This window comes from Strix aluco, chromosome 3, assembly GCF_031877795.1.
Source record: "Strix aluco isolate bStrAlu1 chromosome 3, bStrAlu1.hap1, whole genome shotgun sequence".
Classification (NCBI taxonomy): domain Eukaryota; kingdom Metazoa; phylum Chordata; class Aves; order Strigiformes; family Strigidae; genus Strix; species Strix aluco.
In genome coordinates, this window is record NC_133933.1 from 11,958,664 (window position 1) to 11,975,332 (window position 16,669).

At 44.0% G+C, this 16,669-nt stretch overlaps 2 protein-coding genes across 4 annotated transcripts in view; both read left to right on the top strand.

The window, feature by feature from the left end:
* Positions 1–846: 846 nt before the first annotated feature.
* On the top strand, positions 847–5,860 carry MORN2 (MORN repeat containing 2). The gene is given in 7 exon segments (XM_074820495.1): positions 847–872; positions 1,022–1,131; positions 1,134–1,195; positions 2,310–2,446; positions 5,571–5,608; positions 5,611–5,663; positions 5,834–5,860. Coding segments are annotated over 7 exon segments (453 nt in total).
* Positions 5,861–7,885: 2,025 nt separating this feature from the next.
* Positions 7,886–16,669, top strand: part of ARHGEF33 (Rho guanine nucleotide exchange factor 33) — a 35,927-nt gene continuing 27,143 nt past the window's right edge. For 2 of the 3 annotated variants that reach the window (XM_074817408.1, XM_074817411.1), the window contains exons 1-2: positions 7,936–8,065; positions 14,649–14,803. In XM_074817408.1, the coding sequence (XP_074673509.1) occupies positions 14,782–14,803 (22 nt within the window). In that variant the 5' untranslated portion in view covers positions 7,936–8,065; positions 14,649–14,781. Of the gene's footprint in view, positions 7,904–7,935; positions 8,066–14,648; positions 14,804–16,669 lie in introns of those variants that run through there. The other variant, XM_074817409.1, reaches the window with a different exon arrangement.

A 16,669-nucleotide genomic window follows, 5' to 3' on the forward strand; every position in this document is an offset into this window, starting at 1 on the left:
GATCCTGGTTACAAAACAAAATTTAGATGCTGAGCTGCAGGTCGTATGAGAAATGCTGCTTTTTTGTCTTTTGCTAAGTTTTGCTCTTTTATCCTTTTACAACAACACAGTTCCCCGCAGACAGGACTGACAGCTTCCCTATAAAGAATGGCACACTCAAGCGGCACACTCAAGCAGCACACTAATAAATATGTGTGGTTTCAAGCTGCTGTGTATTTGAAGATATATATATTTGAATTTCAGCCAACAGCTGTAACAGTGACACCAGTTGTTTCTTTCTCAACAGATGCTGTGGTTTTAAAAGTGTCTTTCATATTCCCAACTTTACTTGTCTTTACACATGTATGGCAAGAAAATCTTGGTAGGTACTAATTCCTTTTGAGAAATTGAGTGGGATTAAAACAGAGGAAATTTATACCAGTTTCAGGGTGAGGATTACATAAACAACAAGTGACCCTGAAGCTATGCAGCTGAGATGGAGAGGCCCCTCTGGAGATTGCCAGTCCCTTGCACATGCAGGGTCACCCATGATGGCTGCCCTGGACCACATCCCATCGGGAGGTCTTGAATATCTCCATGGATGGAGACTCTGCAACCCCTCTGGGCAACTTGTGAGGTTGGAGTTTAAAGCAAAAAATTTTAACAGCAAAAATAGATTATTACCCAGGTAACACACTGTTTTAGCTGTGTAAGAACCTCCCACAGACACACAGAAGCTGCTGTAGGGGTGTTTCCCCTGGGTCCTCCTGCAGACAGCCACAGCCACCAACACTGGGGTCTGCTCTGCCCCACGCCAGCTCCCCACCACCCCCACAGTGGGGCTCAGTGGTGGTGGAAGAAGGAGTAATGCGACTGCTACTGGCTTGCACTCTGTGAGTGGCACCCAAAGACACCTGCTCCAGCAGGGCTTGCGTGCTCCAAGGGTCCATCTCTGGGAGCAGTCTGTCCACAGGAGATGGAGAGTCAGCTCTAGGGGAAGTGTCTCTGTGCACTAAAAGAAATGCATTGCATGATCTCATAGGATTTGTCTCTCAGATGCTCTCTGTCTTGAAGTGAAAAAACCTACCTTCCACCACTCTCATTTTCTAGAGGGAGAGTGCAGAAGGACACCTGAGGGTGTGCTCAAGAGGAATAGTTGTGAGTCCATACTGGCGCCAATGGAACTACGTATCTCAGCAGCTGAAAAAATGACACAGTAATTTTAAGTATTCCTTCATTTTAACTTTCTCTGGGTTTGGAATGGAGCATGTCTCACTATATCCACCCTTAAAAAGACACAGAAAGGAAAATCATAACCTGAGAAGGATCAGACCAATGCTGCAGGCTCTTTTTCCACCTGGGAATCTTGTCACAGCCCAGTCTGAAGACTTCAGACACTTGGGGTCTTCAGATGTCCTGCTGCCTTCTGAGGCTCCTGCAAACACACTGGTCATTGCTGGTAGGCAGGCCCTGGTGAAACACCCAGGCACTGTGGAGCTGGTGGTGCCCAGCACAGCCCAGTTGCTGTGAGAGCCCTGTATGGCTGGGATGTGCATGCATAGTGGGCTGAGCATGGCCCTCCTGCACATGTATATATGCCACACACCCATCCCAAAATGAAACAGGGGAGCTCTGGCCATTGACAGATACACCATTGTTTGGCTGCCTTTGGTTACTGAGTTCCTCAGGAATGAATTAGTAAGTATAGGAAAGTTGTTGATGCTGGAGAGGAGACAGTCCCTGAAATGAGACAAATATGGGTCTGCAATTAGGAAACAGCATGTTGTGGGTTTATTAGATCTAGTCTGGCCTTTTTTTCAGTCTCTTACAAAAATATTGGTACAATGATAAGTATTAAGATTATGGCACAGAAGTGCTTTATAGCACAAATTTAAATCCCCAGGCATGGCTTAGTGGACTAGGCTGAACAAATGAAAGACTTGCTCTGCCTTGTTCCACAGAAAGACATTCCAGAAAATTTAATTAACCCCTCAGGCTGTCAGGGTAGATGAGTTATTTGCAGGGCTGGGGACAGCAGTTCTGTGCTGCAGAGATTGTTAAGATTGTGTGAGACTACCAGCAGAGGAGGGGTTTATTGGACACTGGCTAGCCAAATGTTCTAAACTCTCACCTGAAACCCTTGTAGAAGCAGGAACCTGTAGAACCTGTCTAGATCTGAAAGAATAGTCACTTTTCTTTCTATTATCATATCTGAATATGATAGCAGACCCAAAGGCAGCAATCTGAAAGGATATTGTAATAAAAGGAGATAACACTGTAAGCATAAACATTAACCATTTTCTTTATCCTTCATCTCTCATTAAATGCAGATGAATGGAACTGGAAGGCTAGAACATCCTTCTGGGGCAGTTTATGAAGGTGAGTTCAGAGACAACATGTTTCATGGGGCTGGAACCTACACATTTCCAAATGGAGCAAAGTACATTGGACTGTTAAGTGAAAACAAGTATGTTTGAAGTGGAAGAGTTGTGTAGTCTTTTCTGTTAGTTTTGATTTCATAGGCTGTAAAGTCCAAATAAAATTAACCCAGCATAGGAGTAGGTGTCACGGATTAAAGTATTGACATGGTAATATTTAATAAGAAATCTAGGTTTATTAATAACTAACAGCAATTTATTATTATAAAATAATTCAGAAATACTAAAAGAAAGAAGAGCAACTTATTCAGATTCTAAAATGACAAGATTCACATTAACTTACTTAACAGTACCTATATATATGCATCCACATAACAAAATGGACAAACATACAGAAACAAAGGTGTTTGGATTCAGTAGAATGAACACAGAACAGACATACACACACAGAAACAAGAGTACGTACCCACACACACACACCAGTAAAGAGAAGCTAGCTCAAAGAAAATTTCCCTCTCGAGTTTAGAGCAAATACTCCCAATGCCTTGGCATTCCTCAACGGGCGATAATTGAGACTCGAGCCAGGGAACTTCACCCTGGCCTTCCATCTGGAGCAGACAACACCTTAAGGGTTTGGTACCTGAGAGGCATCCCAGCTCAGGGGAGATGCTGGTCACAGGCCCCCTGCAATCCAGGAGAGCTCAAAGGGTCTCCCTGGTGGTCGCAATTTATAGGGTCCAAGATAATTGACTTTTGTCAAATACCTTCTGGTGCCTTCCAGTAGTTACAAAAGAATTTCATTAATGTGCGACTCTGTTATTGTTCCCATTTGACCACATCCCAGGCACAGGTGTGCCAGGCCCTTAGGAGTTGATGGGCCGTTATAGCTGTTTCCGAGCAATCGGGAGGGGCAGGAGCCAGGCTCGTTAACATTATCAGTCCTTATCTCCACAGATTGGTGTTTGGCTCGGGGGATGTGGGTGGAATCGCACCTAGCACCAAGCAGCTCAACAAAGCGGGGGGGGGGTGGGGGGGTGGTAAAGAATTGCACCACCACAGTAGGTTTCTTTTGCTACCAGTGAAACTTGCAGTGGGTTTTTGAGATTGCTGATCCCAGTTGTATGCTTTTCATGACATCAGTTAAAAGTCTATGATTCATTCCCAGTCGGAAGTTTTCAAGATGGTTATTCCACCCATCCACTTTTTGTTACCAGGTCTCTGGGCTCAGGCAGAGTTCAGAGAAACAGAACAGTTCAGACCTCTTTCAGAGCTGTTTCAAGCTGTCTGCCTATAGATGCATGCAGAAATACAGCGCTGATTTGTGCTAATACTTTGTAAAGTTTGCTTATTTTTCGAGGTAAAGTACAAATTTCAGAGAGATAGGAAAATGTGAACGTTTATTTTCATCACTCAGAATAAAATATTTTAGTGCCACTCGTATAAACATCAGCTGAGTTAATTTATTTTGAATAAGGGTGTGTGTTTTGAATTGCTAAGATACTGTCTTTTCCTAAAACAAGAAGTCAATATCCACTTCATAATCCACAAAGCAGATTTAATGAGAAAATTAACTGTAAAAAATGACATGAGAAAAGTCATGTTTATTCTCCTTAAATGACTTCTCTGTCAAATTTGCTAGGTTTGATTTAGGTTTATTTTTTCTTTAAGTGCCTCCCCAGTCCAGTGTCTGAAATAAATCCAAAATGTATGATTGTTAATATGTGGTCTTTCATCAGAAAAAAAAGCTCTGTCTTGCCCTGCTGACCAAAAACAATAGCCACAATAGTACTAGAATGATGACCAATTCTATTTTTAAATGATCATACACCAAATGAAATGTGTGTTACAGAATGTAACTGGATACAAAATGGGAACCCCTATGACAAGCCCAAATATTTGGGGAAAAATTAAAGACATTTATTTCAATGCTTTAGAACAGATTAAGTTATGCCTCTTTCACACTGGCATGTTGAAATCTGCTACAGAGCTTCTGTCTTTTTACTGTCATATGAAATGACAGATGTGAATTCTGCATGGAGTCTAAACCTGTGAGTACTCATCACTTCAGTGAGGGCATTCAGCAGTAGATCACATATGTAGCTTTACAGGCATTTTCTCTCACAAATTTTGGGGTGATGCCTCTACTCTCCTGTGAAAGCATAGCCCATCGCAAAGGGGCCAGCACAGTGCTTGTCACTAGTAGCTGATCTGTAGAGAAACCCAGGTGTTTCTGGTTTGAACTTGTGATTTCAACTAACTAAAATGCTGATGTAGGTAATCCCTTGGCAGCAGAGAATCCTATCTTTGCCAGCCACTGCTGTTTTCACCACAGAATTAAGACTTCTTGACCCTGCTTTGTGACTGTTAATACGCACCACTCCCTGACAGCTCAATGCAGGCTATTTTGCCAAGTTTCAGGATTGCTAGTTTCCACCTACTCACATGAGATAGGTGGCAGTTCACCATATCACTGCTGCTTTCATGAGAGAACATAAATAGGCAGCACCATAGCAACTTGCTGTGACTGCTAGGTGGCTTCATTTTTTAAGGGAAACAAAACTCCAGTAATTGATTTTAAAAGTTATTTTCCCCTCATTCACAAGGGATGCTGATGCATAGACATTTCTTTTTAGCAGTTTTCAGGTATAATGATGAGCTTAACCAGAGCTTTCAAAGATCAGCAGAAATATGTGGTTTATGAGGACTGAATTCCCATGGCAGTTACTTTTTTTTCCCCACAGGAGACTGTAAATCCTTGCACTTTGTCATAACAGCACACAGTAGGATGGGGAAAGGGTAAGAGATGATGGATTTTTACAGCAAGAAGATTACACAATAACTGTCTGCATACACTTACCCATCTTTAAGATGCCCCTAATGAAAGTCAGGATAAACTTCATAAGGATTTAATTCCTGCTAACTTCAAATCCTGACTGGGACTATGAATTTTTTCCTGTAGAGGCTACATGCTGGGAGGACGTTAGTATAAATACAGTTTTGCAAAAAAAGGAATATATTCCTTGGCTGTCTAGCCTGTGTGCTTTATTATAGGTCAAAACTTTTACAGTCTACAATGTGGGAGAAAGTTAAGGCAGGTACTTACACTACACTGGGAAGGTTCTCATTCCTGGTAATTTGCTTATCTGGGTAGTGCACACATCTCCGTGCTGCCACAAACTGTATTCTCAGTAAGCTGGATTTATGTCATTACAGGATGGAAGGTGAAGGAGACTGTATAGATGAAAATGGAATGTCACATTTCATGGCTCAGCAACAGTAGGACTGAAACAGAAGTTGAAAATGCAGGTATTTGGCATGGACAGTAGCAGGGGTTAAAGGCAGCTCTCTGATTGCATTCTGGCCTCAACAGCTGTAACCAGTTTTCAACAGGCATTGATTTCTTCATACATTTATTAAAATTAACCCCTGAGGATGCATGTCAATAGTAAACAAAATTATGTTATTTTTCTTTTCAGACTGATCAGCTGAAGTCTCCTAAGTGAAAACCTTAAAGAAATGAAGTTGGATAAGGTGAATTTATAAGTGGAGCAGTTGATGACTAGAATTCTTTTTTTTTTATTTTAACTTGCCTTAAGAATGTCTTTCTCCCTGAGTTTCAAAAAAAACCTGTTATCAACAAATGAAGCCTAATTTATGTGCAACTTTTGTAACTTTCCTCAGAAAACAAACCTGGCCACCCACAGAAGCTTTTGCAAACACAGTGCTCATATGATCATGTTTATCCTAAGCCAGGTGTTGCACAGTGGGGTCAGGGCAGAGAGCAAGTGCAGATGTAACATGGTAGTTATTCCTCACAGGTCAAGTCCATAACCCCCCAGGCTCTGGTACTGGACTACTCAAGGACAGACCTCTGCCATGACCCAAAGCTGCTTTTCTTGGGGAAGGGAAGTGGATGGGAGAGTGCATAGGGGGGTCTGATCGCTGCCACTGTCCTGTCAGAAAGTCTAATGCAATGAAAAACCTATTTCTGTTTTTGTTTGCATTTGGTCATCAAAGGTCTCTGTACTATGAATCTAAATAATTTGCTTTACAAAACAGAAAAACTGCTTTCTTGTTTAAAAAAAAACCTTCCAACATACCAGTGCTGTGAGGAAAAAATGTGTGTTGAATCTTTGCTTGCCAGATATTTAACAGAATTTTAGTAAATACCTGTCCTTGCCTCCATTTGCAGACACAGTGTACAAATGCTGTTCCTTCGCATGGACCTTCAAGTACTCGGCTCCTTTTGCTAGGAATCGGAAAAAACTTGGTCCCTGTGGTTTATTAGCAAAATGAAAAACCAGCACATTATCAGCAGACTGAAACATACTGAGTCATCTGAAATAAAGCAGCTCATGGATCATTTGGCAATATAACGCCTTTCAGCCCTTTTTCTTAAAGCTGCCTGTAGGAAAATCTCTATTTGAAATGTTTTGTTCATAGATTTGTGAAGCTAAATGTTTTTCTTTTTATTTATTAAAAAAAAGTCTTTCCTAGCTTGAGCTGTTTGTTGAATTCACAGGTATCTTTGACCCATAAAAAATACACTTTCCATCAAACTCCTTCAGAATTATAATTTTATTTTGTTCAATGTTGTGTTTTGCTCCTGAAATAGCCAGCTCCTCTGTCCCTAGTCCTTGACTTCAGAGGTAGCAGCATCTTCCACAGAGCTTCTGTTAATCTACGAGCCTCTTCTTTCAGCTCCTTTGCTAGGACTCCCCATCACCACCTTTATCTGGGCTGCACAGCAATCATACTGATATAAGCTGTGTGGTTTTACATTTCAGGTTTTCTGCCTGAAGGGTATCTGTGAAGCAGATCTTTGTCTTTCAGGGAGAAATTAGTCTGCCTTTTGTTACTGTTCCTCCTCCTTTATGTCTCCCTGCTCTTAGGCTTCAAGTAACTCCCTGGACTGGCTCAAGCCTTTTCCTGACACCCCTGGCTTTGGGTTACCTGCATTCTCCTCGTGCTTTCTTGACACCCTTCAGAGCAAAAAGCCCTGCAGGACTTTAGTGAAGAAATGGAGCAGGCATGAAGGGCTGCTGCCTCCCACTCTCCCACCGCCTTCCAAGCCCTTATTTATTTTTACTCAAAGTAAATTTTTGATGATCTAACAAGCAACAGAAAATACTCAAGTGCTGGTGGTTGCTGTTCCCCTGCCCTGGCTACTTTGACAGCCTTGCTCTTGGCCCCTGAATGAAAGAAGGGGAACCCTCTTGGCCTTCGCATCCCACTGTAGGAGACTAAGGGTGTCAGAGAAAGCGGGGAGAAGCTGCTCCTGTCTCCCTTTCCCCAGCTGCAGGTGCTACACCAGGTACTTAAGAGCCTCCAAGCTCGGCGAAGTAGCAGAGACCACATCAGCATCCGGCTCTCACCACATGGCCCCCTCTGCCTGTCACTTCACAAAGCTTCTCACCCTCCCTTCGCAGCAGTGTGCAATTCTAATTAAAAAGGAAAAAAACCCGGTATCATCTTCTTCCAAGTGCACAGTCCTGATTTTTGCATGGGGATGCGAGGATGTGACCCGAAGATTACATAATTAGAAGGTATTTGTTATGCTTGCGTTTCAGATCAGTGATTAGCATGTGACCGTCCCATCCTGGGAAATGTCAAGCCACCATTGCTCTCCTCTCTCTCTCCTTTCTTGCACAGTGCTAATTCCCAACTCTGGCAACCACCAGTGCTGAAGGATCTTCAACTAGCCTGGGGTAAGTTTAAAATGTACTCATCATGGGATGAAGAGTGGGATTAATAATATCATTTTTCATGTTCTTGGAAAAAGCTAGAGCTGTAGCTATTTAATGTTGCATGTGCAGCACATAAAATGGTATTTAAAGTATTTTGCATCTTCAGTGCCCACAGTTATTTCCAGCTGATTTCTTCTAAGACTGTGTATGGACATCTAGCTTTTTAGTGTGCTGGAGAATCTTGTGAGGCTGCATTTGTAGTAAGGTCTCTAAAATACCAGGTTAAAAAGACCTTTTTTGCTCTTACCATTTAAGAGCTAAATTGAGGTATCATACTGAACTGAAGTATTTGAATGACAACTGCGTTAGAGTTAGTTGGAGAAAAAGTGTGAGAGCAATGAGAGTAAATCACTGATTTTTTTCTCTTTTTAGAGGACTGGGGGTTGTTCTCCAAGTGGGATATTTAAAACAGCCAGCAATCTCAGCCGGCAGGATTGAGACAGTCACCAGGAAGATCCCAAGCAGTTATTTAGGAAAATTATAGATGTCTAAAAACTGAAGCAGCAAAAGTGCATATGGATTCCCCTGCACTGTTACCTATGTCATGATTTCAGAAGCAGAATGGGACCAAAAGCCAAACAAATAGTTATTGTTGTCTGTCAAGGCTAGGCTGTAAATGCTTTACTGAACTTTGCCTGTTTGCATGCTGGTGCTCAGTGTATCCGGTCAGTCTTTTTAACAAGTGATCCTCTGCACAGTTGATTGTTTCTCCCAGTTCCATGTGGGGGGAGCGCATGGTCACACAAAAGCAGTGCAGGCTGCAGGACCTGCCTCCCCTCCCTCCCCCATGCACAGCTTTGTGTGGGAATCCCACCCCTGTGCTGTCTCAGTGGCACCTTGCTCCCATCTTTGACCCAGTGCCTGGGGCATAGCTAAAGTGGGTGACCCGCTGGGACCTCCCTGTCCACCCACACCTTCTCCCTTGGGGATCTCATGGGAAATGTGTGCCGGCTCTGCCTCTGTTAACTTTCACATGCTGCCCACTCTGCTCTGGAGGGGCTGCAGTGCCAGCTGCTTGTGCAAGGCACTGGGGCCATATTCTTTGCTGGGCACCAGTGGCCAGAATCATGGCGATCACTAATGGCAGAGGTGGCACTCAGCTTTGTTTCTTGGGCTCAGCAGATTTGGCAGCTGGAGGGAAGATAGAGACAAAAGGGAAGAATACTTCCTTTTGCCATGATAGAGGAATCTGGTGGCTTTAACACCCTGAAACTATTCTCTGGGCTTTGCTCTGGAAATGTAATTCTGGCTTGATGAGAGCTGCAGGAGGGTAAATTAGTTTTATTGCTCAGCTCTGAAGAAACAAGCACATCTTTGCTGTTTCTTATCCCTAAAGCAGGGGCCATGCGCTTGGGTTGTGGGCCAAGACAGTCTGTTGATGGCTTCATGTCACTGGGTGTTGAGCCTGTCCAGTGGGAAGCTTGCAGAGGAACAATAACATCTCCTTGTTGATGAGGAAACTACCCTGTGGTGAGCTGGCATATCAGGCAAATGGATTGGATTTCTGTGGGTGGAGGCCGGAGGGTGGTTGAGGAAAGCAGCCTCATGGAGGGCTTGCACTTGCTGCAAATGTGCACATGCATTCATGTATGTTCATATGGGTCAGGGTTAAGGGTGTGCGGCTTGCTCAGGACTGAGAAAAAAAGTTTTTTTCTCAGCTTTTAATTGCCTCAAGAGGGCTATAAGGCAGAGTCCAGAGTCTTCCCAGAGGTGCACAGTGAAAGGCAATGGGCACAAACTGCAGCAAAGGAAACCCTGACGGGATGTAAGGAAAAATATTCTTCCCCAGGGTACTGGAGAACCCAGAGAGGCTGCAAAGACTCCAGTGTGGGAAATATTCAGACTGGAGCTGGAGATAGCCCAGAGGAAACTGATCTAGTTTGGAGTTAGCCTTGATTTGAGCAGGAAGTTGCACTGGAGACATACAGGGTTCCTCCTACTCACCTAGACTCTGCTGTGAGTTTCTGAGCTGTTTGCTGGCAGCAGAGGTAGGATTAGACCAAGCAGCCCACATCCAGGTTCTTAGGGCCAAATGTCAGTCCTATTTTCCAACCCCTTTTTGCACCCTTTGGGAACAAGCCAGACACTGTTCAGCCAGCTCAGGCTGACTGAAACCCTTGTCCCTGATGAGGACAGCGTTAATGGCTTTCCCCACCCAGCAGTTGGGAGAAACAGAGGTCAAGCATTCACTCCAAACCATGGTGAGGTGCATGCCTTGTTTGTTTTAGTGATGAGGAAGGACTGACTAGTTTTGCTCCATATATTCGGCAATTCAGATAAACCAGAAACAGTCAATGTTATGTATTCACAGAGTCCGCCAATGAGCCCTAAATGCTGGAAAGTAGCCAGTGTAATGCAATTATTTAATGTAACAAAGAACCGAGGGGTGACTCAGGAAATTGCAGGCTGCATCTAGAGGACACACAAAAGACATTTACTCTGGTATAACAGGGACGATTTTCTGGACCCACTTAACCAAGCTCAACCTACTTTGCAGTGCAACCATATAGCAGAGCTCCTGGTGGTGCCTGGAGCAGGAGGGGATAGCGGCATCCCCGGTGTCCCAGTTTCAAAGCCTCACTCCTAAGCTCCGTAGAGGAGTGCTCAAACATTGTCCTTGTCTGCATGAGTGCAATGTGGAAGCTCCTCAGTTAAATCTCCATGCTGTGCAGATACTGTTTTAGGCTCCCTCTATAAGGAAAAATTACTTCTGATACCAGGAACCCACAGTGTTTTTACAACCTGAGAGATAAGATACAATGCCAAAGGACTACCTTCCAGGCCTGTGTGGCCCTGACTTGAAAGCACATGAGAACAGAAGATAGGTAATGGGGCATTGACACATCCTCATACAAGCCCTTCTTCTACATGTCTTATTTCTCTCTCATTAAAATCTCACGTAGGTTATTTTTCTCCATATCAGACAAACTTCTTTCTTTGTAGTGGACCCAAGACATTTCACATCATCACCTGTAGCATAGCAGAGGGAGGAATTCCCTCCTGTGAGGTTCACCTCTTAGGTGCATCACCCCTCATGACAACTGTAGGTTTCTATGTGTTAGTGGAGGGTAGCCACAGATTCTCTTTGTGTTGCATCCTTCACTCTGAATCACCATCTGAGACTGATGGCATAGCCCCGGTGAGGTGCTGCGCAAGGGGACCTGCCCAAGTGGGACCTAGACAGAGACACAAGCATTTTGAAGTCTCAGATGCCTGGGAGGAGCTGGTCTTAAGAGTGGTAGTAGAGAGCGCTTGATGGAACTGAATTATGCTTTAATTCTGGCTTTTCCTCACCTTGGATGCCAGCCATTGTGACCTGTTTATACAATGTTTCCTCATGTATTACAGTCCCCTGACTCCCCCATTTAAAGCTGTGCTGCAGTATGGGTTAGAGATTCTCATTTTTGCATGCTACCCCAATAAATGTTCCCAGTACTGGCAGGGTATCGTCACCCTGCCTTGCAAAGGTCAGAGGTACGAATGTCACATTGTCACTGGAGATTAGGGATCCCCAGAACAATTCAGCAAGTGGATAGTAAAATTATAAAATTTTTAAGACAAACTATGCAGTTAGTGTATTTAATGGCATATTAATATAACTAATTCCATACTAATTGATGTTTGGTAATTATTATTAGTAGTTAACAATTATATGCTGTTATATTGGTATAACTGGCATGATAAAACATTAATAATATAAAAACAGAATGGATAAAAATATGTACATGTTTTTGTTAAAAAGAAAAAAGTTAATGAATTTCCAGCAAAAAGCTGTTTTCATTATTTTCAGTGAAATTGTTTATCACAGAGAAGGTTTATGTTTCTTTCATATCTGTTTTGCTTTTTCTATTTGTTCCTTTTCCCCCAACATTGCAAAAACAATTCTGAATTTTGAAACTAGTTCTCAGTGTTAAACAGGCTGGTCCTAGTTCGACGGCCCAATAACAAAAGCCTCAGGAATTTGCTATGGCATTGACTAGTCTAAACTGGGAGCAAAGTTTAACAACTTTGCTAGTGAAGTTGAAGTTAAAAGTCTGTTTCACTCAGAGACCCAAACTTAAGAACCTTCTTATTAAAACTACTGGAGGGGAGGTTTAGTTACTTTAAAAACAGCTGCATAGTTAGGTGTTTTGGAAGCAAATAACATTCTTGCCATTCTTTGGAATACGTCTCAGAAATTTTTTTTTTTTCCTGTCTTCTGCTAAAGAGGGCTGGAGCACACAGCATAGGAGGAGAGTCTGAGGGAGTTGGGTTTGTTCAGCTTGGGGAAGGGAAGGCTGGGGGGTGTCCTACAGCCATCTGCAACTACCTAATGGGAGTTATAGACCAGACAGTCAGGCTCTTCTCACAGACACAATGAAAGGATAAATTGTCATAGGCACAAGCTTGTTTGTTTTAGCAATAAGGAATGATTGACTAGTTTTGCTCCATATATTTGGCAATTCAGATGAACCAGGGACACACAGGCAATGTTATATATTCACAGAGTCCCCCAGTGAGCCCTAAATGCTGGAAAGTAGCCAATGTAATGCAATTATTTAATGTAACAAAGAACCAAGGTGTGACTCAGGAAATTGCAGGCTGCAGCTAGAGGACACATGAAAGACAATTACTTTGGCGTAACAGGGCAACAAGGGAAACCTAGACTGGCCATAAGGAAAAAATTCTTCCCCATGGGAGCAGTGCAGCCCTGGGGCAGGCCCAGAAAGGTTGAGAAGTCTCCACCCTGGGAGGTACTCAGACCTGGACTAGATGTGGCCCTGAACAATCTGATCTAGCTTTGGGGTTAGCCCTGCTTTGAGTCAGATAACTCCAGAAGTCCCTGCCCATCTAAACTCTGCCATGAGCCTAAGTCTTCAAAACAAAACAAAAAAACTTTTGAGAAAACATTTAATAAACTATTCCATATATCTCACTGTAACCAGGCATCCACCTAGAAGCTTTCCCAGCCTGTTTGTACAAAGCCCACATCCAAAGTCCCTTCACCTTTGCTCAGGTTTTTGACATGTCACCTAAGGATCCTCTGTCCTGAGAAGACAGGGGATCTTAGGAGAAGATCTCATAAGCAGTTCTCTTACAAATAAGAAGTTTATCCTTTCATTAATCCTCAGTCTCAAGAAGATGCTAAACCCCAAGGCCCTCCAGCACTGTGCTGGGAACTTTTCAGTCCACATTGTACACTGAGCAAGAGGCCGGCTGGGTATGCTGATGGCTGTGCCACTCCCAGCCTGACTGCAAGAAACATCCCTTGCCACACAGCTCACAAATGCTCAGCACTGCCCCCATCTCAGGGGCCCCCATGGTGCTACCATCCTCCTCCCTTGCGAGTTCTACACTGGAAAGCTGTCAGGTCAAAAGTGTGTGGCCACCAAGCTACACTGCTGACTGCACCAGAAGCAACTGCTTCTGCAGCGAGTTCCTAAAGCCACTCAGGGCTTTTGCATCTTTTGCATCTCTCCCATCTGTCTAATGCTATGTGCCTTTCTCTGTGCCTACTTTCCTGAAAACATCACCCCAGGCTTCTCCGAACCACCACACCCCTCCTGGCAGTGCTGTGTCAGCAGAGCTCTGTGCTGTAATTACACTGGGCCCCTTCAATCCCATTAGCAAAGCTAATGATAACTCACATCAGCCTTGGGCATATCTATGTCAAACAGGAATGGAGGTGGGAGGTTATTCTAGACTCCTAAATCACGTCTAGTTTCCTAGTAAGACTGGACAAAAGCAGACTTGAATTAAACCCTGGGGAGAGGAAGCATGGATGTGGGGCAGTGCCCATGCTGATAAGAGAAGTGTGAGCTGGTGCGATCCATTTTTTTCTGGGGCTCTGCCTGCATCATTAATCAGGCATTATCTTAAGACTGTTCCTAAGGTCCTAACCCCATTACTGGACTTATGACACTTATGACATGCTTTACCAAGGGAGTGACTTGGACACAGCATCATGCTCTTGTTGGCCCTGGTTTCCAGAGAAGCTGCAGCTCTCTGATTGTCAGTGTTATATATTCACAGAGGCATTGAGGTGCCTTGTAGCACTCCTGTGCCTCCGAAGTTCAGGGAGACAAATGACAGAAAAAACAGGCATGGCAGTACAAGTTCCTCCAAAAGTGCCGGTACGACTGTGCAGCAGCATCGTGAAGGCAATATCTCTGTGGCCCAAACACAAGTTTGGAGGACATTTTGGGTGATTAGTTGCATAGCAAAAAGGCGGTTCTTTGATGCAGAGCAGCCGTGCAAACTGTTCATATGCTGTTCAAAACACATCTCATTTTGCTTCTGTATTCATACAAGAAGCACCTTGCTGAGCAACTAATCTCTGTGGGATTACACAGTACCTCTTAATCACCCATCCACATAAACACAAATGGCCTTGTGCTGGGAGGGAAGTGCTTGTACCCGTGCCCGCTCTGCTTGTGGAGGCACTGTGAATCCAAACAAACCTTTTGGATGCCTCATTCCCTCTCAAATCCCTCCTCCTCCATCTGTTTTCTGAATTTTGAGCATCTCCACTCAATAAACCCTTTCTGCATCTTTCTGCACTCAGGGTTCAGACCAGCTGACCCATCGCAGGGCTCACATGTGGGCAACTCTAAGCCATGGGATGTTCCTAGTGACCAGCCAGACCCCTCCAGAGTGAGGACAGGAGTCCCTACGAGGACGCACACCCTATAGCAGCCATGGACTCAAACAAACAAGAAGGTAAAACATCCTCTTATTTCACTTCTTGATAGTACAAAAGACAGTGAGGAAGAAACCTGCTCTCATATGACCTGTCTGTTGACAGATGCCAGCTAGCCCTCCAAGAGCACCTCTTAGCCACAGCAGCTGTGGACAGGTGTTCCCTTCTTTTAGTTTCATAGAAATATCTGGGGTTTGAGGTTTTTATTTCTTATTTTAGAAACACCTCCCTCTCCCCTCTGGAAAATAATGCTGTGTCATATGTAATGTCCAATACAGGAAGTCATTCCCCTCTCTTGCCTTGGACTCACCTCTGCCTTGGGATGTACAGAGACTTCTGTCAAAAGCTGCGTCTTACACGAGGGCACTATGATGAGGATCTGCTTCTCTCCCCGACATGCTTTGTTGCAAGGGGTTCTTGTTTATGTCAGTGCCACAACCCAGACTTCTGCACCAGTCCTGATCTTGCAAGCACCACAGGCCACAACTGCTTGCATGCAACCAGTCCTGCTACAGTCTGCAGCACTTTTAGAAAGTCTGCAAAGCTCATGGGTTTCAGGTCCAGGGTTTTAGTGGTTATTGGCTTTAGATGTCCTTCTTGCAGTGGGATGTGTGGCTGGTGGTACTTGCTTTCCACCCCAAACCCCTTGCAGCATTGTGCTCTGCCTTGCCACCTCAGAGCTGACTGTGTCCATATGCTGAGGAACTCTTGAAACTGTGAGGAGCAGGGGGAGCAGCTTTAGGAGTGCCCGTAACTGCCAGCTCAAGAGAGAGCCTGGACCACCTCTTTCCCTATTAAAAGATTCATTGTGGTTCCAACATTCATTCATGGCATAAGTAACAGAAGAGTTAATTTCTTTATTATTATTATTATTTTAATTTGACTAAATTAGGTCTGTGTACCTAGGCCCCTGCACTACAGCAGGCTGAAAAGGAAATTAACTCAGGGATTTTTTCCAATTAATTGGCATGCTCCCATGGGCTGCAGTTGCTCACTGAAGAAATTGGGAGGTAACCACAAAGCACCGTGCTTCTCACAGTGCAACTGTGAGGAGCCTCCTCTATTCCAGCTCTTAGCAGTGACTTTACAGAAATGATCTGGGTTTTGACTGGGTGTTTGCAAAGTGCTTCTGCTCATGCCCATGGCAAAGGTGGGAGGTAAAATCACAGTAGCAGGGATCCTCTCCTCTCTTCTGGTCTTTCTCAGGAGCAGTTCCTTGCTTTGAGTGTGTCCAGGGACATTACAGACTGATCCATACCCAAAGCCAAATGAAAGACCCTTACAGACCTGCAGGGCTTGGGTCGAGCCCTCTATGTTATGTATCAGCTTGAAGAACACACAGAGAAAATGTGAGGAGACCATGGCTCTTCCTTCCTATGCTGCACTTCTACCTGACATCTCTAGCCCTTCACAAAACTCAGCATTCAGTATGTCCATCAAATTGCAAAAACAGCATCTCCCTGTCCTCCCAGCATCTGGTTTTATTGTGCTATTAAGAAACATGTCTTGCTCTTTTCGGATAAGTCAGTCATTACCATCCCACAGCAAGAGTCCAGCAGTAGCATATACATCAGAACAGACATGTACATCACTTTTCTTGATTCAGGAGGATCGCAATAAGCACTGCCTGCCTTCTCAAGCCTCAATTCCAGGTATTGTGAGAAAGCTTCATCATTCACTTCAGGCCAAAAGTCAGTTTGTGGGGTTGCAGAGAAAATCCGAAAAAAAAGACCCAGAAGGGCCAAAGCCAAAAATGAAAACAACCTGTCATTTAAAAGATGAAACTTGAGACTTGGTACAGGCTGGCTGATGAGTTTTGACCCGAAACAGCTGGCAGTTTGGGGTCATGGTTACTTCTGTCTGCTGCCCCTTGTTTTCCCCAGGAG